At 46.7% G+C, this 26,713-nt stretch overlaps 3 protein-coding genes across 6 annotated transcripts in view; 2 read left to right on the top strand and 1 right to left on the bottom strand.

Annotated features, from left to right (window-relative positions):
• The window catches only part of TECPR2 (tectonin beta-propeller repeat containing 2), a 36,470-nt gene extending 33,516 nt beyond the window's left edge, over positions 1-2,954 (top strand). For all 4 annotated transcript variants that reach the window (XM_075615031.1, XM_075615032.1, XM_075615028.1 and 1 more), the window contains one exon: positions 812-2,954. In XM_075615031.1, the coding sequence (XP_075471146.1) occupies positions 812-960 (149 nt within the window). In that variant the 3' untranslated portion in view covers positions 961-2,954. The remainder of the gene's footprint in view (positions 1-811) is intronic.
• Positions 2,955-9,790: 6,836 nt separating this feature from the next.
• On the bottom strand, positions 9,791-13,253 carry ANKRD9 (ankyrin repeat domain 9). The gene is made up of 2 exons (XM_075615027.1): positions 13,100-13,253; positions 9,791-11,751 (listed from the first exon to the last, which is right to left on the bottom strand). The coding sequence occupies exon 2, from the start codon at positions 11,494-11,496 to the stop codon at positions 10,597-10,599; it is 900 nt and encodes a 299-aa protein (XP_075471142.1). The 5' UTR covers positions 11,497-11,751; positions 13,100-13,253; the 3' UTR covers positions 9,791-10,596.
• A 3,163-nt stretch (positions 13,254-16,416) lies between these two features.
• Positions 16,417-26,713, top strand: part of RCOR1 (REST corepressor 1) — a 112,800-nt gene continuing 102,503 nt past the window's right edge. Inside the window, exon 1 of the mRNA XM_075615026.1 lies at positions 16,417-17,630. Within this exon, the coding sequence (XP_075471141.1) occupies positions 17,621-17,630 (10 nt within the window). The 5' untranslated portion in view covers positions 16,417-17,620. The remainder of the gene's footprint in view (positions 17,631-26,713) is intronic.

Below are 26,713 nucleotides of genomic sequence, written 5' to 3'. Positions count from 1 at the left end.
ACTCGCAGGTCTTTCTGTTTCTTATGTTCTTGCAGCAGGACTTGCACATTTCTTCCCCTTGTATTATACAACTCTAGACTGCAACTTCAAGTATGTTGGGTCGATGCTGATTCTTCCATATTGCTGTGCTAATAGCGACTGCCGGGAACAATCATTTCATACCACTGGCAGTGTTCTCCGCACTGTACATACCGCACATTACAGCAACAATTAACCCTTGCCTGTGATGGCTTCCATTCTAATTTAAAACCAGAGGCAGCATTTTAAGTGCCATATTTATTAAGTAATACCTAATAAGACACCTTCTGTGCAGAAAGACGCCATCATGAGTCCTAGTTACCAAGCTGTGCTGCAAGGTATCTTAAGCATCTAAAGATGCATATAGTTGTACTGGGCCTCACAACGGGGTGTTTCATTTCAGTGGCAGATTTACCATTAGGCCCGGGCCTTGGGCGGCAAAAATGTCTGCCCCCATATACATTTTCCGCGCTATCGGGCCAGATGGGAAGTCACTTACATATGCCAGGCGCCTCCTTGCTGTCTCCTTTCTGCCGTCCTCCTTCCGACTTGCAGGGTCAAATGATGCTGTGAACGTCACCAACGTGGCGTCACACAGCGTCTCGTCATGACGTGTGATGTCCGCGGCGTCATTTGACGTGGCGAATCGGGAGGAGGGCGGCCGAAAGGAGGCGCCCGGCCTATGTACGTACCTAGGGGCAGCGGATTTCCGCCGCTGGGAAGATCTGTTATGATTCTAAATCTTTAAATAATTTGAAATGCTGTTTATTGATCTAGCATGGTCTCTTTACAGTGACACCTATGGATGAGCTCTGGGCAGTGGGTACCACTGGTTGCCTTCTTCAGCGTCTTACAAGGACCTACAGCCATTACCCCAACATTCCTCAAAATGACAGTGTTGTAGTGCACTCCGATTTTGAAGATGAATGGGAGGTCATCTGAAAAAAAAACACTATGGTCAAATAACTGCTAATTTTGTAATAATTGGTATGCTGCTAAAGCCAGTTGTGTTTTGAGATGGTATATCATTAGTAACATGTTACATTTAATAGGAAAGCACTGCCTGGTCCAAAATATTTCCACTTTGCTGTTTGTAATACTCTTGCTTCAGAGGCACAGGTTAAAGGTGGATATACAGAGTTGTAGCGTGGCTATTGTCTGTGGACATGTCCACGCATGCATGAACAGTACATGTATGTGTCATTGATTACTTAACACAGCAGATTTCACATTCAGCATGTCTAGTTTAAATAATATTGGCTGTAATTCTCCACGTATTCATTAAAACAATTCAACCAGTGAATTATCTATAACCTCAATAACAATATCTAGAAAGCTACACAATGGTATATTGAAATTAAGCGTGAGGTTGCTTACTGTTTTATCTATACAGTATATATGAAATTGTTTGTTTACAACTTTATTTTAGAAGTACCGTTTTTTACAAAGTGAATTCTAACCATTTCTAAGTGTATGCGACCAACAAATTAAAGAGGGGAAAGTGCCAGTTCCCACATAGCAGCCAGTTGAATTTCGTGGGGGCCTCTGAATTGGGAAGTGTTCTTCACCCGTATCCCACCCTGTCCTTATTAGACGAACAACCCATGTTATGGAGACTCTGGCTGTACAAGCACTCGCTGATCACACAGTGACATCACACAGTGACATCACACAGTGACATCACACAGCAGGGAGCAGCCAGGGGAAATCGCTCCCTCCCAACTCTAACTAAATAATACTTCTAGGTGTCAGATTTGGGTTAAAAAAAAATACCCAAATGAGACACTTTAAACAGGTCGCTGGAATTGGTCCTAGGAGGGATTGCTCCTTTAAAGCCGGCTGCATCCTTTTGGTCCCCACAGCCCAAACCAGAGCTGTTTAGCACTTTAATCCACGGTGCTCCAGAAATGAGGGATAAAAAAAAAAGCAATTTAACTTTTTTTTTTTTCTCCTTCCTTCTTGCCTAATCTAGGGGGTCCCCAGAAATAATTTGTGGTGATTCCACAGTTCCTGATGGTCAAGCAGTTGTTGTTGGTTTGGCTGTGGGGTCCGGGCAACCAATAATATTTTGCAGCATCATCAGGAGATGAAGTTTAGACTTTCTATTGGTGACCCAGCGGCTGTGTTTGTATATTTGTATCTTTTTGGGGAGGGCTTGAGGACTGGAGTTGAGTACCCCTGTTCTAGAAGTCAAGGGATAACGGATTAGTTCTGAGGGACCTTTTAGTTTAGGTAAGCATTTTTTGGGGGGGGGAGGGGGAAGGGCAATTGCTGCTTGAAGAATATGCTCCCAAAGCTATATATTTTTTGCACACGTCATAGTCGCGATAACGCCTACACAAAGGGATTGTTTACCTGTGCACTTACAGTGCTACCCTCCGCGGCACCGCTAGTCTCTCGGTACCGCGGCACTGCTGTGCATTGTGAAGCCTGGAGCACCGCAGAGCGATCTTTAAAAGCTTCTAAATTGTCTGCACTTATTTGCTCCCCAGACTTGTGATGTTCTACGTATGTATAAAGGCACACGTATACAGGCACACGTATAGACAGTCGGCCTTTGCAGGTTTGTGTTGCGTATTATGATATTTTGAAAGTTGCTGCCATACATATTCCATACGTGAACTTATGAATCACTCTACTTTTAGATGTCTTTGATGCTGGCTAGAAGTTGGGGAAATGTCCGATATCTCTGAGCAGCTGGTTGGGCCTCTGTAATGGCCACTAGCGTGTTACTGGACTCTGAAGGATTTTTATTTTTTAATTGTTACTGTGTATACCGTTCTCTACATATGCTGTTCAACTCCTGTAATTGTGGGGTTTGGGTAAATATAATGTAAGTGCTAATTTATTGTTTCAAACATGTTTAGCTTTACTCATTTATACTGTTTATTTGAAACCATCAAATACTGTTAAAATAAAGTAATACATAAAGTAAATTTGTTGTCCTTCTTGCTTGTCAAATTTTGTTTGTAGTTTTTCAATATTCTGTTATGTAATATTCAATATTTCAATCTTCTGAAATGTAATTAACACAACAAGTTCAACATACACAAATGCTTTTAGGATAGGAGTGCAGAGTGATATAACGCCCTTTCAGTATTTTAATATTCATTATTGTGAGAACCGCCAGTGTGTTGCCCTATATTACATTTTGACAACTGTATCTAAACTTATTACCAAATTGAATAGGAGCCATCCTGTTTTATTAGAACCTTTTTAATGCTATTGAGGATTTTTCTAGTTTTTAGTACTTGCTGACTTTAATTGTACGGAGCAATTTTAAAAACGTTCCTCTAATCCTAAATGACTTTTGTGTTTTGGTGACACTATTACATTGCCCTGCTGGGCTGTTTTTGACTTCTTCCCTGTGTTTGGAGGAGTGATTTTTTACTATTGAACCAGATTGCTTTCTCTCTTTAGCCTGTACATTTTCTCTACCACATAGGGAGGTTTTTCTCCATAGGTGGTAAGGGAAGTACGTTTTGATTATATTGATCTTTGGGAAAGGGCCTGCAGGGGATCACCCCCCCCCCCCCCAAACATTGCTCCCCTTATTCCCCTGTACCCTTTTTTTCCCGTTGTCTTCCCCTCCCCTCCTTTCCCTTACCTTGTCCTTCCCCCTCCCTTCCCTCGTGTTGCACTCCACATAGGGAACCATTGTTCTGTGAATACCTATGTCTGTACTTGACACTGATTTATATTTTATTACTACTCTACATTTAGTGTTCAGTGTTTGCACGCTTTTTTTTTTAAATGTAGTTCTCTAGTTTAAAAGGTATTTCAAAAGGAGTGAACACCACCTACTGGCCCAGATTCCCGAGTTTGATCTACGCTGGAAAGGAGGAAATTATCTATCCCAGACTGCACATTTCAGCAGTTCACTATTGCTGCCATGCCTCCTTTTACTATTTATATTTGCTGTGACCTCGTTTCTTTTCAAATTATGCACTTCTTTCTACCATCCTCATTCTGTCTCTAATGCTATTCATTTATCTCCATCTCTCCTTTCTTCACCACTTCTCAGTTTACATGAACTACTTTCTTACCTGCACCCTCTCACTACACAGCTATACCCCCTGCACTAAAACACACCCCTACAAATCATCCTCACACATTCTCTTTCTATCCATGCTTCTCCTCCTTGCTTCTGGGGATATCTCTCCCAATCCCTGTCCCTGCCTTATTCCTACATACTCTCGTCCTCGCCTCCCCCATGCAACTTCTACTTCTGGTGTCAATCCCTCCAACCTCATACCCATCCCCTGCCACCCTCCCTACTCTCTCTCTTTTCTCCTGTGTCCTTTGGAATGCTCGCTCTCTTTCTAACAAGTTCCTCTCTGTGCATGACTTCCTTCTCTCTCACCCTCTGCTTCTATTTGTTATAACTGACTCAGTCTGACTCTGCTCTGGAAGCTGCCTTCTTATGGTGGCATCTTTCTCCCACACTCCGCGTCCTGATGGCAGGGGTGGAGGCGTGGGGCTCCTGTTCTACTCTATCAGCCGCTACTGAACCCTTCCAATTCCTCCCTCTCTTGCTTTTCCCTCCTTTTTGAGACTCGCACTGTCCAGATCTTCTCTCCTCATCCACGTGGCAGTCATCAATCGCCCACCTACCCCATCTCATCCCCCTTCTGCCTTTCTCACTTTGAATCTTGGCTTTCTTTCTCTCTTCAAACTCCCCTGTTCTTCTCCTTGGGGACTTCAACTGCCACATTGATGACCCCTCTCTCCCTTGGGCTTCATGCTTTCTTTCAAAACTTCTTTTGGCCTTCAACAGTGGACTGCAGCAACAGCCTTTGATTCCACTTTATGCTCCTCCTCCTCTCTCAGTTCTGCTCCAGACCATGACAACCTGGTCAGGACCTACATTTCTGCCCTATCCTCTTGATCTACATGCCCCGCTTTCTCTCTGCCGTTCTCGCCTTTCTAACCCCAGATCCTGGCTAAATTCTCACACGCGCATTCTGCGTTCCTCCACTCGTTCCTCTGAACACTCTCGCAGACTTCCTTCACTACAAATTTATGCTACCCTGTTTCAACTCTGCCCTCTCTCAAACCTAATTTTCTTCACTATTCAACGCGCACAAGTCTAACCCACGCCAACTCTTCTCTGTGTTTGACTGTACTCAAACCACCCTCAGCTGCCTCTTCATCCTCCATCTCACCTCAGGACTTTGCTGACTATTTTAAGGAAAAGGTGGAATCCATACTTCAGAACACCCCCTATGTTTCCTCCTCCATCCTACACTGCTTCCTAGCTCTCCTCTTGCCTTCCTTGACTTTTTATCCGTTGTCTCAGAGGAGGATGTGTCACTGCTGATCTCCTCTTCTCCCTCTACCACTTGCTCTCTTGGCCCCCATTCCCTCCCATCTTCTAAAACCTCTTGCGCTTACTATAATCCCTACCCTCACACACATTTTTAACTCCTCCCTCTACTCTGGTACCTTTCTCTCCTCTTTCAAACATGCAACAGTTATACCATTTGTCAAAAACAGCAAGCTTGACCCTGTCTTTCTAATGATCGAACTGTCTCCCACCTGCCTTTTGCCTCTAAACTCCTTGAACATATTGTAATCTCTAGCTTGCTCCACTTTCTCAACACCTATTCTCTCCTAGACCCTCTGCAATCTGGCTTCCACACTGCTCACTCGACTGAAACAGCCATCACTAAAATAACTAATGATCTCCATACTACCAAAGACAGGTCATTACACTCTGGTCATATTACTCGACCTCTATGCAGCATTTGACACTGTGGACCACCCTCTTCTCCTTAACATTCTCCATACTGTTGGTATTCGGAACAAAGCTCTATCCTGGATCTCCTCTTACCTCTCCCATCGTACTTTCAGTGTCTCTTCTGCTAACTCCTCCTCTATCGATCTCTCCGTGGGGGTACCCCAGGGCTCTTTCCTGGGACCTATTGTCTTTCTAGGTGACCTAATCACATCTCTTGGGTTTAAAAATCACCTCTATGCTGACGACACACATTTATTTTTCAACTCCTGACCTTACACCTGCTCTACAGACCAACGTTTCTGAATGTCTCTTCAATATCATCCTGGATAGCCATCCGCCGACTTCAACTTAACATGGCAAAAACAGAGCTCCTCATACTTCCTCACAAACCTGGCCCTACTACCTCCCTCCACATTACTGTTGGAAGTACTATCATTCACCCAAGCACGCTGCCTAGGGGTCACACTCGACTCCTCTTTCAAATTCAAAATGTATCTAAAACCTGTCACTTCCTCCGCAGTATTACAAAGATACGCCCTTTTCTCTGTTTGCTCGATTGCTAAAACTCTCTCAGGCCCTCATTCTCTCCTGTCTCGGTTACTGTAACCTCCTGCTGTCTGACCTTCCTGTCTCTCACCTGTCTCCCCTACAATCCTAAAAGCTGCTGCCAGAATCACTCTAATCTTTCCTAAATGTGTCTCAGCGTCTCACCTGCTGAAATCACTCTCCTGGCTTCCTACCAAATCCCGCATCTCACACTCCATTCTCCTCCTCACTTTTAAAGCTTTACACTCTTCTGCTCCTCCTTACATCTCAGTCCTAAGTTCTCGCTGTGCACCATTCCGACTCTTGCGTTCTGCTCAAGGATGTCTTCTCTCTACCCCCTTTTGTATGTAAAGCCCCCTCCCACCTTAAACCTTTCTCACTGACTGCCCCACACCTCTGGAATGCCCTTCCCCTCAATACCTGACTAGCACCCTCTCTATCCACCTTTAAGACACACTTGCTTAAAGAAGCATATGAGTAGCACTGTGGCTAATACTATACACGATACATAAAGCTTAGCCCCCTGCAGACGCACTTACCAGAATGCCCTCCTACTGTCTGTATGTTCTCCCTAAATAGCAATTAGATTGTAAGCTCTTCGGAGCAGGGACTCCTGTTCCAAAATGTTACTTTTATGCCTGAAGCAGTTATTCCCATGAGCTGTTATTTGTACTATTTGTTATTTATATGATTCTTGCATGTATTACTACGGTGAAGCGCTATGTACATTAATGGTGCTATATAAAGACATACATCATATTTTAATTTTAATTAAGTCCTTTTTTAAGTGAAGCCCTCTGAGCCCTCCCTCCCGCCCCCCAGTGAGTGAGCCGCAGCGCAACCCTCCCATCCCAACAGTGAGCAGCCGCTTAACCCGTCCGCCCCAACAGTGCGCTGCCGCAGCGCAAAACTCTCCCGCCCGCAGGGGGAGAGAGTAGGGGGGTGCTCTGGGGGACTCAGAGAGACCCCCTACTCCTCCGGGGGGGGGGGGGGAGGAAGGAAGGAAATCAGGAGAGAGGGGAGAATAGCACACACAGAGATATACACACACACACACACACTGACTGACACACACACACTGACACTCACACACACACTGACACTCACACACACACACTGACACTCACACACACACTGACTCACACACACACTGACTCACACACACTGACTGACTGACTGACTGACACACACACTGACTGACTGACACACACACTGACTGACTGACACACACACACACACACTGACTGACTAACACACACACACACTGACTGACTGACTGACTGACACACACACTGACTGACTGACTGACACACACACACACACTGACTGACACACACACACTGACACACACACACACACACACACACACACACACACTGACTGACTGACACACACACACACACACACACTGACTGACACACACACACACTGACTGACTGACACACACACACTGACTCTCACACACACACACACACACTGACACGCACTGTGTGAATATAACACGTTTTCTGTCGCAGGGTTCTAGACCGTTGTTTGTTGTTTTCCTGTTATGTTATATTAATCCCTCTGCTCACCTTGGTGAAACATATGACTCTGGGACAAGGTCACTTTTATCTGTTGATTGTTCTGCTAAACTTGCTTTTAAGCCTTACTACATCTCACCGCTCTGGAAACTATTTAACTGTAAAGAATATTTGATGTTATAAATACTGAGGATTTAATATGAGCTTTTATTATCCTGACACCAGGTAACACAGTACATGGGGCCATTAAACATCTGTTAGCTTGTGAATCGTCTCCCAAAGTCTTTGCAGCCTCAGCTTACAGTTCTTACATTCTGCCTCCAGTCTCCTAACCATGGGATCCAGTCTGTGCTCAGATAATTATTAGGAGTCTCCGCGCTTGCTTGTGTGTTTCAGTAGAAATTTCGCACACAATATTCTCATCCCAGCAGCTAAAGTTTGTCTGTCTATGCTCAACTTCATTTAGATCAGGGGTGCGCGTGAGGTTTTTCTGGGAGGAAAGGGCCACGGGCGGTTGTGGTTGCCCTGCGCTCTTCCCAAAGGCATTAAAATTAAATCCCGGGGTATCGCAGAGGCCTCTGGAACCTCAACTTTCCTTGCTTCAGTCTGTGTCTGGGATCGTCTCCATGGTAACGCAACATCAAATGACGCTGCAGGGTCATGGGGCGTGATGTCACGCGCGTTGCCATAGCAATGTGACGTCACATGACCCTGTACGTCATTTGACGCCACACTGAGTGAAGGGGGGCGCGAGCACCAAGGGGACGAAAGGCAGGGGGCGTGGAGCAAAAGCTTGCGCACCCCTGATTTAGATCATTGATATTATGTTGCAATAACTGGAGTAGAAAAGAAAAGAGGTGTTATAGTTTACCCGATGTATGTACACAATGATATATACATTCTGTTGTTTGTATGTCTCTACTACTCTACTAATTGTGTATATGTGAAAATGCATCTCGTTGTATTGTTACAAAGCCTGCTAATAAATAAAGGTTAAAAAATATGGCGTACATAAAAATATCAATTGGCATATGCACAATGTTTTAGGGGCTGTTTTAGCCCTTTGCTAGGTGCTGTCCAATCCCCAAAAATGTGCATTTATTTTTTTATTTTTTTTAGGACAAATAGTATGATGCTCTAAATAGTGATACACTAAGTGTTGTGGTTGATTTTTTTTTTTTATATATATAATACTGAAAAGGTACAATTGGATTCTAAAATGGATTTCTCTTCAATTTTAAAGAGCAAATGCCCTGTGGTCTCACGTTAAGGGTGCCCCTAGCACCAAAAGGAGCCAATAATATCCAATATTGGAGGGGTTCAATCTTGATGATTGAGAGCGTAAACAGCAGACAATTGGGAGTATTTTCAAATTATATCAATATTGGTTTGTTCTCATGGTAAACTAAACTGTGGGAGTAATTTTAGTTTCCTCCTCTGTTTGTGTGATGTCTTCCCCCCCCCCCCCCTCCCTTTTTCCCCCCCAGTGTTGTGCAAAGATAAGGATAGGGGCCTGTATGGTACCATCCTATGAACAGTAACAAATGTGGTGGTTTAAAAAAGAAAAACGGTGTACTTGATGATCCACTTGCATTTCAGTCTCTGCTCAAGAGAACTTAATTTTATACAAAAGTTGACACTTATTTTGGGGTAAATGTTTAAGAAGGGTAACTACATTGCCAAGTCCTTTCTATAAAACGTGTTTTATTTTTTTGTAAGCCAAATGGGACTGTCACGTGTGTTTTGTCTGTGTGTATATTGCTGTGAGCTGTGATCTCCAGCAGAGAAAGATATGAGCAGGTGCATTTTTTTTGCAAAACATAACTCCTGCGGTGATTATTTCTTTATGCATATTCATGGCAATCGGTGTTGAATGGATTTATGGCTGTTTTGAAACAAACAAAAAAAAGGTTTTAGCAGATCTATTGGTTGATCCAAACATGAATTAAAAACAGAACAGCGAGACAGTTGTTGTACTTTTATATATTACTTTTGATCAGCTTTACGATGACAAAATATATGCCACCCGCCAAGAACAATACAAATATCTGAGGTAGAGATCAATCTCCGCAACATTGCATATCTACAGCTTCTTATACATTTCTCACACATCTGTGTAAAGTGCATCTGGTACATTTACATTTTTAACACCACTCAATGTCATTCTTCAAACATGATGCATAATACAAACTTGTATAAACTGTGCAAAATGTGTCTGATCCTGAGACTCCATTTATATTTTACAAAAAGGTGTAGTATCAACTATTTATTTTAGATGGGGGGGGACGGGACACCCACATAATGGGGATATATATATATATATATATATATATATATATATATATATCTTATGAGGTGGTACAATAAGTTTTTTGTTTTTTTTAGAGAGAATATTGGCAAATGTGACTTCATTAAACAATCTACTGTACATAGCACCAGGTAGAGGTTAGTTATTGTTAAGAGTGCGCTGTAAATTAATTGAGCTATGCCAAGTAATCTGGTAGCCACCACTGGGGGTCAAGATACTGTACATCTAGTAGCGCATCTCTACATAAAATGAGTTTTTGTAAAGGGTTGTATTTCACCATTAATAAATGATTGCTGTATAAAATGAGTGCATTCAACCCAAAAGCAACCAAAGAGCTCTAGTTCTAGAAACCTGTGATACTACTGCAGCGAAAACTTCAATCCAGGTCACCAAATGACAGGCCCCCACTGTGCAATGTAGTCCGGTGGGGATAGACACCAGCCACGTGCTACCTGCGCCTCTCAGCTGTTCCACCTCAGGGCCGGCGGTGTCAGGAAGTCCGGCAGGGGGAGCTCTCCCAGCGCCTCCGGGAACCTCTCCGGGGGGAGGGAGCCCAGCAAACTCTGCATGGAGCGGGTAAAAAGTGTCGCGGGAGCGGCGCCCGAGAGCCAGCGGTACAAGCCCGGCCCCAACACGCCCTGCCACCGCCCCTTGTCCTCCAGCAGCCGCCGGCGGGCCTTGGCTGGGACCCCCCCGGGCATGTAGAGCAGCAGGGAGTCCAGGCAGAGGAGCAGCAGCGCGCGGCGCGCCTGGTGCTGGCTGCTCCCTCCCAGGAGCTGCAGCAGGCTGTCCAGGGGCGTGTCCCCACTGCCGTCTGTCACGTAGGGGGACGCCCACTGCCCGAGCAGCAGCATCAGGCACTGCGCCCTCTGCAGCTCGCATGCTAAGTGCACGGCGCTCTTGCCGCCTTCTACGTGGTTGCAGCCCCTGCGGTTGATGTAGGCGTCCCGGCTGCCCGCGGGGAAGCCCCGCAACGCGCTCAGTATCCCGCGTAGTATGGCTACCCGGTCGTACCGGACGGCCATGGTGAGGTGCGGCGGGGCGGAGGACTGGCAGCAGCTGAAGTTTTTGCTGGGCATGGCCAGCGCCTCCTGGGGGAAGTGGCTGAGCAGGTAGTGGGCGTAGGGCTGGTGGTCATGCACCAGGGCATAGAGCAGCGCCTCGGAGGGGGAGTAGGCGCTGACCTTGCCCCCTTCCTCCCAGTGCAGTGCCTCCATGGTCCTCATGTCCTCCAGCGCCCAGGCGGGCAGCCGGTCCCGCACCGCTTGGTAGAAGGCGAAGGAGGTTTTCTTGCATTGTTTCTGGGACTGGTAGTCCGGGCTGCGGGAGGAGCTGTCGCACCATGTCACATCTCCAGGCATTGAACCCACTGGCACAGCCACCCCCCGATCTCACAGGCGAGGGCTGCAGGGGGCTAGCCAGACATGAGAGCAGCCGAGAGGGGGGGGGGGGGTTCTCCAGGTGTGGGGGAGGCGAGGGTGCCTTAATGTGCTGCTCCTCTGCGATTATAATGCACTTATCCTAACATGGTAATTCCCAGGCCAGGGAAACACGTCCTTGTCGCCTTATCTTGGCGAACAGATGAGCTGCAACAGGAATGCGACTCCGCCTGGAACCTGCAGAGACCAGACACACACAAACACATCACTAACAGATACAGCTTTTTATTTTGTATATAGTATATAGTGTGTGTGTGTGTGTATGCGCGCAAGGGTACTACTTGGAGAACTGTAATTGTTACTTCATACTCCCCGTTAGTTGCATGCCCCCCTGTCAGTGTGGCACTGCTGCAGTGTGTTAGTGTGGCACTGCTGCAGTGTGTCAGTGTGGCACTGCTGCAGTGTGTCAGTGTGGCACTGCTTCAGTGTGGCAGTGTGGCAGTGTGGCACTGCTGCAGTGTGCCAGTGTGGCACTGCTGCAGTGTGGCACTGCTGCAGTGTGTCAGTGTGTCAGTGTGGCACTGCTGCAGTGTGTCAGTGTGGCACTGCTGCAGTGTGTCAGTGTGGCACTGCTGCAGTGTGTCAGTGTGGCACTGCTGCAGTGTGTCAGTGTGGCACTGCTGCAGTGTGTCAGTGTGGCACTGCTGCAGTGTGTCAGTGTGGCACTGCTGCAGTGTGTCAGTGTGGCACTCCTGCAGTGTGTCAGTGTGGCACCCCTGCAGTGTGTCAGTGTGGCACCGCTGCAGTGTGTCAGTGTGGCACTCCTGCAGTGTGTCAGTGTGGCACTCCTGCAGTGTGTCAGTGTGGCACTGCTGCAGTGTGTCAGTGTGGCACTGCTGCAGTGTGTCAGTGTGGCACTGCTGCAGTGTGTCAGTGTGGCACTGCTGCAGTGTGTCAGTGTGGCACTGCTGCAGTGTGTCAGTGTGGCACTGCTGCAGTGTGTCAGTGTGGCACTGCTGCAGTGTGTCAGTGTGGCACTGCTGCAGTGTGTCAGTGTGGCACTGCTGCAGTGTGTCAGTGTGGCACTGCTGCAGTGTGTTAGTGTGGCACTGCTGCAGTGTGTCCTGTCACACTGCGCCTGCTGCTTAAACACGTGATTCCCTTCTGTTTGCTCTGCAGTCAGATGCCGGCACTGGCAGCCCTGAGCTTTCAAACTCCTGCAACCGTTTCCTTGTAAACAAACAGCAGCGCTGCGCTGCGCTGTCCCCAGAGCTGCAGATAAGCGAGATCTCCCGGGTCCCTATCTGATCTCCCGGATCACTTTCTGATCTCCCGGATCACTTTCTAACCTCCCGGATCACTATCTGATCTCCCGGATCGCTTTCTGATCTCCCGGATCGCTATCTGACCTCCCGGAACACTTTCTGATCTCCCGGATCACTATCTGACCTACTGGATCACTATCTGATCTCCCGGATCACTATCTGACCTCCCGGATCACTATCTGACCTCCCGGAACACTTTCTGACCTCCCGGATCACTTACTGATCTCCCAGATCACTATCTGACCTCCCGGATCACTTACTGATCTTTCTGAGGACTCCAGCCTGCTGTGTCCTTGCGGTCCCGGGGTGCTGCCCGCCCGGCGATCTGTACTTGGGACCTGTCGCCGACAAAACACTCGCTCTGTCATCTCTGCATTTTTATCGCTGGACTCCTGAAGGTCGTCAGTACCCGCGGAACTGTCCGCTCGGCGCTCATTGGCTGGCGCCCCGCTTCCCTAGCTCTGAGTGGCTGGGGCGCAAGCCGGGCCACCCTTTTGATTGTGACGTCACAGCGGGGAAACGATCCCAGAAACTGCTGGTGTTTGTAGAGCGAGAGAGGATCGCAGGGTTGGGAGGGAGAGCTGCTTGGTGACGTCAGCGGGGGCTGCTTGAGTGACACAACAACTTTGGGCATTCAGTGATGTCTTGTGATACATTGTTAAGTAAGAAGACACACGAAGCCAGTGGTCTAATGGCATGAATTATAATATATATATATATATATATATATATATATATATATATATTTAATTCACACTTAATTAGGGGAATGTGTTATGTTTTCTGTCATTTACCTTTCCCCTCTATGTAGCTTTTGTTATTTGAAGTATATTCACAAACTTCCCATCCTTTCTCTCTAACATCATTATTTTCTGTGTGCCTTGAAGCACAACATCACAACTTTTTAGTGCACATTGCCAATGACTGAAATAGTGGAGAATCTTGAATGCTACAAAATGAACACAGGATAGAGATTCACTTCTTGAAAAATAAGTGACTGTTTTCCAATAACTATCACGGTCAAAATAAAGGAAAGAAATAAGCCCTGTGTAATATTCTGTGCACTAAAGTACTGGGATATTGATATACACATATAGGGTTTGACATCCAGCTACATATATATTTATATACATGCATACACACACACACACACATACGATATATATCAATGGTATAGTAGTTTGCACTCACGGTTCCCATAAGTAGCAGATGCTTGTCCCATAAGAGAAGTATAAACATACAGTTACCAGGGGGATCCTGATGACCGAGAGACAGCTCACCGCAGGTTTGAACAAAAGTAAAGTGTATTGTGAACACAAGGCCTCCTGAGACGTCCCTGTACCTATTACTTAAGCATACCTGTCTTCTATTTTTGACAAATGAATAATCTGTACATTATTGTAAAAAGAAACCGATTTCTGACTCACTAAAGCTTTGTACACTATTGCTGAGCCCCACCCATTCAGTGCAAATAACTCCCATCTCTTCCTTCATTAAGCAATGAAGGAAGCAATAATAAAAATATGACAACAGATCCCAAAAATTGACAAAACACATGATGTTTGTTTAGTTGTTATCTATACCGGCCAGCAAGACCAAACAGTTTTGAGATAACACACCATCAAACTGCATTTAAAAAGTGCTGCCAAGGTATGGTTTGTTTACTAAATTGCTACCCAATAACTTTACCTGTGCTGTAAGAAACCTCTGGACACTTTTCTTTTTATCTACATTATTTAATGAAGAATGTAAAAAACTGTTGTCGATATGTTTAATCTGCTCCTCAGCATAATGGTTTCAGGGCATGTAAGTTATTTGTACTGTATAACCCCTCCTTTTCTAAATACGTAGCGCCATGTCTATAAGTGATGTCACACAGGTTGCAAAAGTACAGTCATGCGAAAACAAATCACCTGCAGATGTGTCAGAGGCAGAATACTAAGTTGGAGGTATAATAACAAAGGAGAGAGAAGGTGGATCTCACCCTGTTTGTTATTTGACTTCATGGAAAAAATGACTAGCATGGCCACTCACCCTAGAAGGTTGGGGGTATTGTTCCTTAATGCCTGGGACATGGTCAGCGCTTATGCGCTGAGCCGCGCTGCTGCTCGGCACTGAGCCCCTGCAGCCGCAATGAGAGCGGCTTTAGCAGGGGCTCGCGCACGCGTCAGGACGCTTGGGGAAGAGTGTGTCTGACGGCGTTTTGAAATTTCCCCACTTGCCAGAGCGCAGGGCCGGTCACGTGAGCGGTTCGCCCAATGAGGGCGAACCAGCTCCGTGACGTCACTGGCCTGCCCCCGGCCCTCCCCCTGATGGCGCGCTGTGTAAGGCCAGGGAAAGCACCGCTTTCCCTGAGCCTCAGCGCGCCTCAGCACTGGTTAAAGGCACTATGTCCCAGGCCTAATACATATATGCTACCACACCACAGATATTATCTCTCAGATTGAATCCAGGTTGCATTTCTTGTTTGTTTTTTTTTTGTTAGATTGAAGCAAGGGGTCTGCGGAGCTGAACACCATTACTTTCAGCTTCGGGGACCCCCTGCTTCCAGAGATACTTACCTCGGTAGGTGCTGCTGGTATCTGTGAAGTTTAAATGTCCCGGACACATGGGCTGATAGGAAGCCGCAACGGATAACGCATGGGCTTCATATTGGACCGCGTGATGCAAGACATTTAAACACCGCCATTATGTTAGGCACACAAGATCCTTGCCTTCAAAGATACCGGCATCCTATACGGAGGTAATTATCTTCGGAAGCATGGGGTCCCTGGATCTGAAATGAATGGGGGTCAGCTCCGGAAACCTCCCTGCTTCAATACTATAACAAAAACAAGCAATGCAGCCAGGATTGCCGCTTCAACTGTGATTAACGTCGCTTTTGTCTTTATTAGGACAGTTGCCTGTTTGTTTTTGGTTGATATAACACAAAAATTATACCAAGAACACAAAAAGATTCCATCATTAAATTGCATTGCAAGACCTAGATACTTCATACCATGGGTCTTAAGAGAACCGTTCTGCAGAGGCACCATGAGCCGTGTATTCAATATGCTATAAAGTCACTTCTCTGGGTCATTCATCTCTATTGGAATGAATAAAGCTCACAGGCTTTACTGCCATGCAAACGTGGCTTCACAGCATATGGAATGAATATATATATATATATATATATATATATATATATATATATATATATATATATATACACACACACACACACACACACACACACACGACTTCTGATTCTTGTTGAACCATACATAGCTAAGTGGGTTCATTGAGAATTAAGTTGGAGTGACTAAATAAATTAGAGCATTAAGCACCTTGTCAATGCAAAGTGTGACCACAGCTGTCCCCAAGAGATAATGACAACATTTTCAGATGTTTTGAAAGTTTCTGAACTCTACTACTGCCATCTGTATGTGTAAGTTATCACTGTAAAGTGAGCTATAAACAAAATGTGTTTAATGTCATCTAAAATAAGATTACCCATCTGCTTTCTGAGACGGCTGTAGTACATTGAGTTCCTGTTGCGCGGAATGCTCTTCTGGCAGCAAAGGTTAAGAAAACACTCACTCCATCTCCTTCTGACCTTCAAGTCCTGCTTTGCATTCCACCTGTTTTACAGAATTTGCCACAGCGGGCCATATGCAGAGGGGAGACAGCCACGCCACAGCGGGCCATATGCAGAGGGGAGACAGCCACGCCACAGCGGGCCATATGCAGAGGGGAGACAGCCACGCCACAGCGGGCCATATGCAGAGGGGAGACAGCCACGCCACAGCGGGCCATATGCAGAGGGGAGACAGCCACGCCACAGCGGGCCATATGCAGAGGGGAGACCGCCACGCCACAGCGGGCCATATGCAGAGGGGAGACAGCCACGCCACAGCGGGCCATATGCAGAGGGGAGACCGCCACGCCACAGCGGGCCATATGCAGAGGGGAGACTGCCACGCCACAGCGGGCCATATGCAGAGTGGGAGACCGCCAAGCCACAGCAGGCCAAATGCAGAGGAGACAGCCACGCCACAGCGGGCCATATGCAGAGGAGACCGCCACGCCACAGCGGGCCATATGCAGAGGAGACAGCCACGCCACAGCGGGTCATATGCAGAGGGGAGACCGCCACGCCACAGCGGGCCATATGCAGAGGGGAGACAGCCACGCCACAGCGGGTCATATGCAGAGGGGAGACAGCCACGCCACAGCGGGCCATATGCAGAGGGGGAGACAGCCATACCACAGCGGGCCATATGCAGAGGGGGAGACCGCCACGCCACAGCGGCCATATGCAGAGGGGAAACAGCCACGCCACAGCGGGCCATATGCAGATATGGAGACCGCCACGCCACAGCAGACCATATGCAGAGGGGGAAACAGCCACACCACAGCGGGCCATATGCAGAGGGGAGACAGCCACGCCACAGCGGGCCATATGCAGAGGAGACAGCCACGCCACAGCGGGTCATATGCAGAGGGGAGACCGCCACGCCACAGCGGGCCATATGCAGAGGGGAGACCGCCACAGCGGGCCATATGCAGAGGGGGAGACCGCCACGCCACAGTGGGCCATATGCAGAGGGTTCCCAGGTGTCAGTGAAACAGCCCTACAGATGGATCCATCTAAGTATTCTCAATCAGAGGAATGGCAGTTTCCTACCAGGAATGGAGTATAATCGGTACCTGCTCAGAACCGAGTATGATCCCAGTAAGGACCCAAAGTAGACGGGGTACAACAGATGTTACTCTGAAGGTGGCCCGCTCCAATACAAGTAATGCAACCAAGTAAGTGCACCTCCCTTACAATATTAAGCGTGGGCACTTAGGGACACACTGTTTCAATGAGTAACAACCAGTATGTAAACTAACGTACGCCTTTGTCGTATGTGTGTGAGGTGTCCCCGCGCCTGGGGACCCGAATAAAGACTGAGTTGTCCTACAAACGTTCCTGGCGCCCATAATTCCCACCCTTTCTATCTCATCGTCCAGCCGCCTGAATCCAGCACCTTGAATTGAGGTCAAGTATACCGAGTTGCCAAATACTGCGCATCAATGTAATCTCCTTAGGAGCCAGTCAGGGAGGGTTACAGGGTTACTATATATATATATATAATCAAGCAATACTTAGCTTCCTATGTGGTGTACACGGAAGAGCCAGGATAACCATCCGACTCCAAAAAATATCTATAGAAACAAAGTCTGCAGCACTTGCTCAGTGATAGTAAAAGGTTACAATTGATTCCATCAGCAATTCAAAAATAAATAAATAAAATGGGCGACGTTTCGGACAATCTCGTTCTTTGTCAAGCTCCCTTTCTAGATTGTCCGAAACGTCGGCCAGTTTTTCTTCACCGTGGCTTATCACTAGGTTTACAGAAAGGCCTCCTTGCCGTCACGGACTTCTGACAGGAGAACTTGTACAGCTCGTGTAAATATCTTCTCGAATGAACTAGTAAATATAAGCAGTCACCGGGAAGGATGTTTTTTATTTAGGCCGCATAAGTAACACCGTTACTTCTCTCGCCAAAATGTGGACAACAATGTCGACTTCCCTGCAGTGAACGTGTTTAAATCCCTGGGCAATTTCCCTTTAGTGATTGGGTTCACTTTTTTCTTTTCCATCTAGATCAGAGCTGGCTAACTCCAGTCCTCAAGGGCCACCAACAGGTCAGGTTTTCAGGATATCCCTGCTTCAGCACAGGTGGCTCAGTCAAAAACTGAGCCACCTGTGCTGAAGCAGGGACTGATTGAGCTACCTGTGCTGAAGCCGGGATATCCTGAAAGCCTGACCTGTTGGTGGCCCTTGAGGACTGGAGTTGGCCTCCCCGGACCTAGGTCAAACACTTTGTTGTGAAATAACCCAGTATTTTTTTTGTTTGTGTTGGAGAAATACTGATGACAAATGGCTGCTATTGGGCGTTATAACGCAGCCCTGGTGGCTTTAGCTATAACATGGTAACTGCAGGACGTCCTCAATCGTTAACTAGCTCCTAACACGACACGTCTATATTGTACATTGTAGTCTGGCTGGGATGTTCGCGGGGTTCAGTGCGGAGACGTGCTGGGCCTCTCACCTGCGGCATCTCCTCAGCGTCCCGTCATCACGGTACCGCGGCGTCAAATGGTGGCATGTTGCCATGACAACGTGGCATCACAATGCCATGCTGTCATGGCAACGTCACGTCTAGTCCCGCGATGCCATGTGACGTCGCGGCGCCACGACGAGGGACGTAGCAGGAGGAGTGAGAGAGTTACAGAGTCCTCGCGCTCTCCCCCGGCAATCCGTTTAATTGTTGTTGGGAAGAACGCGGCACCTCTGTAACCGCGGGACAACTGCACCGACGGCACCGCCATGAAGCCGGCCCTGATATTCCGTTCTTGTGCGTCTGGCAGTTTGTGCTTCAAGTCGCAAAGCTAATACAGAGCATAAATAATTAAACAGACTTGGGACGGTGCGACCTTAACCCTTTCAGCGCCAGAGGGATCTCTACAGCAATGCACTGAAGGATTTAATACAGTGCCAACAATAAGATAGGCGACGTGCGAAGGAGGGATCCGGAAGGAAGTCTCACCCAGTACCATGTAGTGACGTATTTAACAAACTTCATATTAAGCGTTGATGCTCATAACTTCTTTAACCCAGGCTGAGCTGCAAAGCTGTGTAATGCGGCAGGCATACGCTTATAGGGGTCCCATGTTAACATGGATGAGAAGTAAAGAGTGACGCACTGTGCTCATTTGCATGTCATTACCCAGAATCCCTGGGGAATCACTGTTAGCTAAGCGTTAATGGGGGTAGACAGGGTGGCAGACCTGTCTGAGACACGCAAACACACCACAAGTAGTATTTGTATTTACTGTACACTGGATTGGGTTTGTCCCCCCTATTTTTAACCCACCATAACTTTTTTTTTTAATGTCTGGTGATGTTCATATCACACATTTGGACAAGTCTAAGTATTTTAAAATAATTGTAAAACTTTTAACATTTCCATGGTAAACAAATGATATCGTCATTAGCATTGCTGGCTCAGGGTTGTCCTCTTGTTTATGAAGTAATTTTGGTGATGTCATTAATCAGATAGACGTCAGTAGCTAAAAGGCTTGGTAAAAAAAGATTCCTAACAAGACAATTCATATTTATTTCTCACAAGATTGAAATAAGCAAGGCAATTGCATAAAGGGTTATTAAATATTTCTAAGGAAGCTAATTATACTAAGTTAAAGTAAAAAATAAAATGAGGTTTGTTTTTTTAGCCACTTAGTTGAACTGTTCCTACCAAATACTGTGCCACATTTGTAAATTAAACCCAGCAGTGACACACTGTGGACAATTTATATAATTGTACAAGTTATTCACAACACTACAGCAAATGTACACTTTGTATTCATTTCACAATTACATTTTGCTTTAAATCAGCACAATGGTTTTCCTTTTTTTGTTGTTTAATGACAGGATTGAAGCAGGGGGTCTTTGGAGCGGAACTGTGTTAATTAGAGCTCCCGGGACCCCCTGCTCTCAGAGTGCCGGTATCTCTGCAGTCAGAAAAACTGTGTGCCTAACATAATGGCAGCGTTTAAATGTTCGGTGTCATGCGGCCCAATAGGAAGTTGTGACATCATCTGGTGAGGCTTCCCATTGGCCAGCGTGACCAGGCCATTTAAACTGCACAGGGATACCAACACCCCATATGGAGGTAAGTATTTCAGGAAGCAGGGGGGTCCCCGGCGCTGAAATGAACACAGTTCGGCTACGGAGACCCCCTGCTTCAATCCTGTAATAATGTTTTTAAGTGAAACTTCTTTCGTGTCAGTGCCATCCAAAAAAAAGTCTCTCTCCTCCCTATCTCTCTCTTCTCTCTCTCTCTTCTCTCTCTCTCCTCTCTCTCTCTCCTCACCGGAGTGTGAGTTGTAATCAGGAGCAAGGTCCCGGCCGTAGGCCTGCACACACACACACTCACCTTAGTACTTAGTACAGTACTGTTTGTGTGTGTGTGGCTCACTGTGGGCAAGGTTATGCCCTAACGCAGCTACACAATGGTGCGTGGAACAGTTCCCAGCATTTAACCCTTTATTCTACAGATTTATTTCTCTCATTCACGCCGTTCCTGGGCCTTCTGGCTAAGGGGGGTGGAATTTTTTTAACCCACCAGGCCCCTCAGGGCTAGGGTGCTCCAGGACAGACACGCAGCACTTGGTGTCCTGCTATGGTCGCTGTAGCAGTGCACCCACTTTACACATAGCACTTGCCTTGTGTTTGTGTGCGCGGAGGAGACGCAGTGATGCACGGCTAGTCACCGTCTCTCTTCGGAGAGAAAAACAAAGTCTTGGACTTTCTTGCGGGCCTTCTGGCCGAAGAAAAGAAGAGGAGGATGCCAAGAATTATGCCCCATAATTAAATCAGGGGCAACGATCAGTTTACTAAATTAAGTACTTACAAACTACTCCAGTTTGATGATTCTCCGCCCTCAGGTAACAATTAGACTGGCAGAGTTTGTTGATTAATACTTAATCTCTAGACTTTGAGTAAACAATCAAGGCAGTTCATTTTTTGATCACCGTGCTTAGGCTACTCAGCCGTCTGCCCTTCATGACCTATTACCCTAGCAGATGGCGTCTGCATTTTCAGAACAGATGCAAAATAAAATACATATACACTTTAATATCTACACATATTAATAAGTTCCATTCTGGTGGGCTCAGTGGGTCGACCTTTGCCAGTTTTTAATGCCTACAGTGACTCCACATATTGGCCAAATATCACCTCTCTGCGACCTCCAGAACTGGAGATACAGAAATGCACTTTAAAACATTAAAATACAGGCTTATAATGAAACATGGGAACAGGGGAACATACATTTTCAAGGTATAACAAGGTGCAAACCACATCCCTGGACCGCAGTCCAGTTAACCCCTTGTCTCTCTGGTGAGGTCAGGGGATGGCCATATGGGGTGCAACCCCTTTAATACCGGGCCACCCCCTTTCTCCCTCTACATACACGTTTAAACATAGAGGATATTTATTATGGTAGCACCGCAGCTGGGATTGTACAGCTTGCTACAAAAAAACCCAATCAAAACATTCATATTGTTATATCCCAGGACGCATTGATTTTCAAAGGAAATTCTCCCCCCCCCCCCCCCTTAGGTTTAGGAATGTGGGATAATGCCTTCTCAGAAGGTAAGGGAAACACGCCCCTCTTATTTTATAGTAGATTGTACCTTTAAATGTGTCTTCACTTGTATTTGCCATACAAATATTTAGAAAACTCTTCCATATAGTTAACTGCGTTAGTTAGAAAGGCTTTGGAGTGGTGACGGGGTGTATTTGAGCACCCCTGTTTCAGAGACTAAGAAACACCAGACAAATGGATCGTGCTTTGCTGCTGGAGGCTGATAGATTTATTTTTTTAATTTGTTGAACTAATTGAGTAGTAGATATACAATTAAATAATGAACCCGTACTTGGGTAGACACAAAGGACTTAGTGTAGGCTGACCAAGTGCTGCTTACCTGCTGTCAGTTCCTGCGTCTTCCATCACATAGCTAGGGACCTTGCAGAACCATGCTGCTATCTCCAGGCAGGCTGCTTATTTCCTGCCCAATTTGACCCGAATTAACCATGGTGGGCACACATAACAGGTTTTCTGTCTACTGTTTATTTACAATAAGGATGGTATTTCAGACTGGATCCTGGAATTGAACACAGCAAGTTACCAATAGCCCAGTTTATGTTGGATTTCGCAATGCTCAGTTGGATGAAAAGAACGAGGAGTGATGTTTTGATGTCTGTTGCGGTTAATGTATATTTAGAACAGAAGCCCATTTAACATTTTGGGAAGAAATATAAAAATTGTAAACTACAGACATGGGGAGTGACAGGTAATGAGGGGCGAAATTTGGATCTGCCGCAGATCCGGTTTCTTTGGTCCGCGCATTTCAGCGGATCCGTCTCAAACATGGGGATTCGCCTTTTGCGGATCTTTTTGAACGCTGATAATCCATCCGCGGATTCCGCAACCCGCTGGCGGATTTTAAGATTGGCGAATCCGCGGATTGTATCCAATGGCGGTTTTGGATGAATCCGCACGGATTGAAACTGTAACAATCCATCTGCGGATTTGACACGGCGGAACGGATTTTAAATGGCAAATTGGGGAAAGATCCGGGAAATCGGAATTGGACTGGTTCCCCATCTCTAGTGACAGACAGAACCACCAATGTAAAACATCGCTGGGAATCTATGTAGGTGCGAAGCGAACAGTAGAGGGATCCCTAAAAACAATACGGTATATCCATAGGGTTCCCCACATTCAATAAAGCCAAAATGAGAAATGAAAATAGTTTGTTTACTTACAAGTAGAAAGACATACAACCAGGTGTATTGTACATATAATCACAGTGTATAAATAGATGGAATCAATAACAGTTTGTTGTGTCCTCAACAAAGTAGACAAAAACACAAACTGTGATATGTTCAGGAAAAGCTACAACGATGCTATATTGGAACATCTGATTGTTGGATGTCCACAAATATATGTGTCTATGTTGCTAAAGAGCATAAATTCAAACCCAGCATAATATAGTCTGGGAGTGTTAGACAAAAACATGTCAACTATATAACCTGAACAGAAGAGTGAACACACCAAAGAAGATAATCAGACTATAAGGGAGGGAGGAGGGAGGAGGGAGGAGGGAGGGAGGGAGGGAGGAGGAAGGAGGGAGGGGGAGGGGGGGGTAAAACAGGAAAAAATAAATTACTCTCAACAATAAGGGGCCCCCCTTATAGGTACAGTAGAATATTTATTTTGGCTTTTTTGGGGGTTTATATATTGTAAGTAAAGAAACTATTTTCAGATCTCATTTTGGCTTTATTAGGGCTCGGACATAGTGTAAGCGTGCGAGCGTTGGCTCAAGCAGGAGATTTCTGTTCTGCAGGCAAAGGTGACAGGGAGGTGTGTCGGGGCGTGTCTGGGGCGCGGCTGTCACATCACGGAACTGGTTCGCCCTCATTGGGCGAACCGCTCACGTGACCCGGCCGTCGCGCGGCATATTCAAACAAGGTTGCGAAGCACCGGTCGCCCCGGCGCGCTTGTGCACGCACACTGCGCACACGCACATTGGCGTCCTAGTGTTTGTTTTCGGCGCGAGCACTTGGAACTGGTTTTGAAATTTTGAAAGGATGGGAAACAACTTCTAATGGTTCAAGATCCTCACCCCCCTAATCCCAGGGGATCTGCTAACTGGCAAGGTATAAAATATATTGAAGTTTTGCAAGTCAGAGAGTCTTCCTGCGTGAAAACTACAGAGTGAAGCAGAGATCATCGTAAAGGTGAATTATATTAGAAGTTAAGACTTGCCTAATCTGGGTTTACCTTGATGTGGTACGCAAGTTTATCATACAACTTTGGCCAAATTAGGTAAGTAAACAAAATACAATTTCAATTAAATACTATAACCATTGTAGGGTGTGCCGGCTTATATGCACCATAATAGAGATAACAAGAAAGGGTTAAAGCTGCAGACCAAGCACTATCCTAGGTGGTTTTTAAAAAAAAAAAAAATCAGTTCTGTACTGAGAAAATACTTGTAGCGTTTTTTTAAAGAACTCTGAAGGACATTTGTAATGTGTTATAATGTATCAAGCATTTTTTTTTCTATAGCAACCGTTTACAAAGTCACATCCCCTTCCTCTTCTGAAACAGTCTCAGGCACACCCCTTTTGTGCCCTGCCCTCTCTCTAGCAGTGCACCAATTGCATCTAGTGACTGCCTGGTCACATGATCTTCCCCACAGAACTTTGTCATATTTAATATGCATATGCGTTCCACTGACTGCAGAATACTCCTCTGCAGCCATTTAATGAACCCCCGGAGCCGAATCTTCGCCGATTGATCACAGGAGAACGGATCGATCGGCAACTTAGCAAATTACTTATCATTGTGTGGATTGTATTGATGCACATATTAAAGGGGGGGGGGGGAATAAAATGAAATCTACTTTAAAATGATGAAAATGTTGGGTTTTAGTGAATTTGGATCTGCGTTAATCTTGTGTTTTTTTTTGTTTTTTTTTTTACTTTTATCTGTCTTGATCACTGGTGAACCTGACTCCACTAAAGAAAATATACAACATTGCAAGTAATATATGTTCTGAGTGAGCTGTCCATGACACATGTAATTTCAGAGAGGATTCAAGTGTCATTTATTTTCTGCTGGATTGTTTTTTTTACTACTTTATTGTCAATGTCACCCGGAAATGGGTGGTAACTGGTAAGGAAGCCTGGCTGGCAGTATTTCTAGTATGAGACGTGAAGGCACCGAGTGACCTACCAATCGGAAATGAATAACACGTACAATGATGGCGGTTGTCACTGCAGCTCTGTGCCCAGCCAGCGTGCTTTATTCAGCAGCACACCGCGACTGTAACCGTTATCCCACTTGGCAGTTATGCCTAAGGATTAGCCCCATGTGCCCTACGTTGGATTTACACGGCGTAATGTGAGCAGGGCACCATGCTTGATAATGCTTCATGTTGTAAAAGTGCAGTCCTGTTGAAATAGTAGTGTCCATGTATTTCCTTCGTCATGGTAGCATGGTTATTGTGACATTGTACTGTAGTTTTCGATTTCTGAGAACACATTTGTCCTGGAACCAGTTGTGAATTTCTCCCTGTCACTACGCAGTGTAACATTGCAACAATGTTACTTTCCCATTGCTCTCTGCCTGTTGCTTAAATAACTTTCCACTGGCCTCATGGTATGATCCAGGACCCCTGGCTGTTGGTCTCTCCCTGCCCCTTCTCCTGCATGGCTGGTCATATCCCTTTCCTCTTTCAACCAGCAGCCTTCAGGAGCTGTCATGTCCCCCATCATCTCCTGGTAAAGTCTAATATAATTTACCTTTCCCTGAATTAGTGCTACCTATTACAGTCCCCCCATATCCCCTTTTTGAAGTGAAACTTCCTTAGTGGCACCTCATTCGTGATGGGGCAAAAAAGAATTGTGGAGACATAAATGAAACGGATGTGACGTCAGTGCTGGCAGTTGAGGCCGGGCTGTGTTCTGGCTCAGCCCGACCCCAACACTGACATCACACCCGCTCCACAAATCAGATGCCGCCGGCGCCGCTCCTAATCACCCCCCACACCCCACCCAGCCCCACACCCCCCACACACCATGACATATGCGGCGGCGATAGCCGCCGCTCCTAACGGCCGCTGACATGCTGCGCAGCCTCTCTCCTCCCTACCTCCGCTTTCCTGCGTCCTGCTGACTCAGCGCCGCCGGGGTCGAGGAGAGGAGCCCAGGGATCATGGAGGGTATCCGCCGCCGCAGCTCATAACGAGCTCTGCTCCCCCCACCCGCTGACATGCGGCGGCGGCAGCCCTCAAAATTTAATTGCCGCCACTCCTGCTGACCTCCCTCGGCCGAGGCATGGAACGGGGGGGGGGGGGGGAGTAGAGTGAGCTGCGTTCCCCACAGCACCAAGCCAGCTCCCGCTGACGATGACACGCTGCCCCCCTTCCCCGCCGACACTGCCTCTGCCCACGCAGCACTTCCGGAGGGGGGGGGGCCTTTATTAGGTATCTGCCCGGTGCCCGGTGCGGCCGCGTCTCGCCGGGGGGTGGGGGGGGCGAGGAGAGACTCAGGCAGAGCCGCCGCGGGTCCGCAGCTCTGCCTGTCTGTGAGGGGAGTAGGAGTCTCAGGCAGAGCCGCCGCGGGTCCGCAGCTCTGCCTGTCTGTGAGGGGAGTAGGAGTCTCAGGCAGAGCCGCCGCGGGTCCGCAGCTCTGCCTGTCTGTGAGGGGGGGGGGAGGGAGGAGAGTCTCAGGCAGAGCCGCCGCGAGTCCGCAGCTCTGCCTGTCTGTG

The sequence above is a fragment of the Ascaphus truei genome, chromosome 9 (genome assembly GCF_040206685.1).
Source record: "Ascaphus truei isolate aAscTru1 chromosome 9, aAscTru1.hap1, whole genome shotgun sequence".
Lineage (NCBI taxonomy): Eukaryota > Metazoa > Chordata > Amphibia > Anura > Ascaphidae > Ascaphus > Ascaphus truei.
This window is presented reverse-complemented; position numbering and strand designations above follow the sequence as displayed.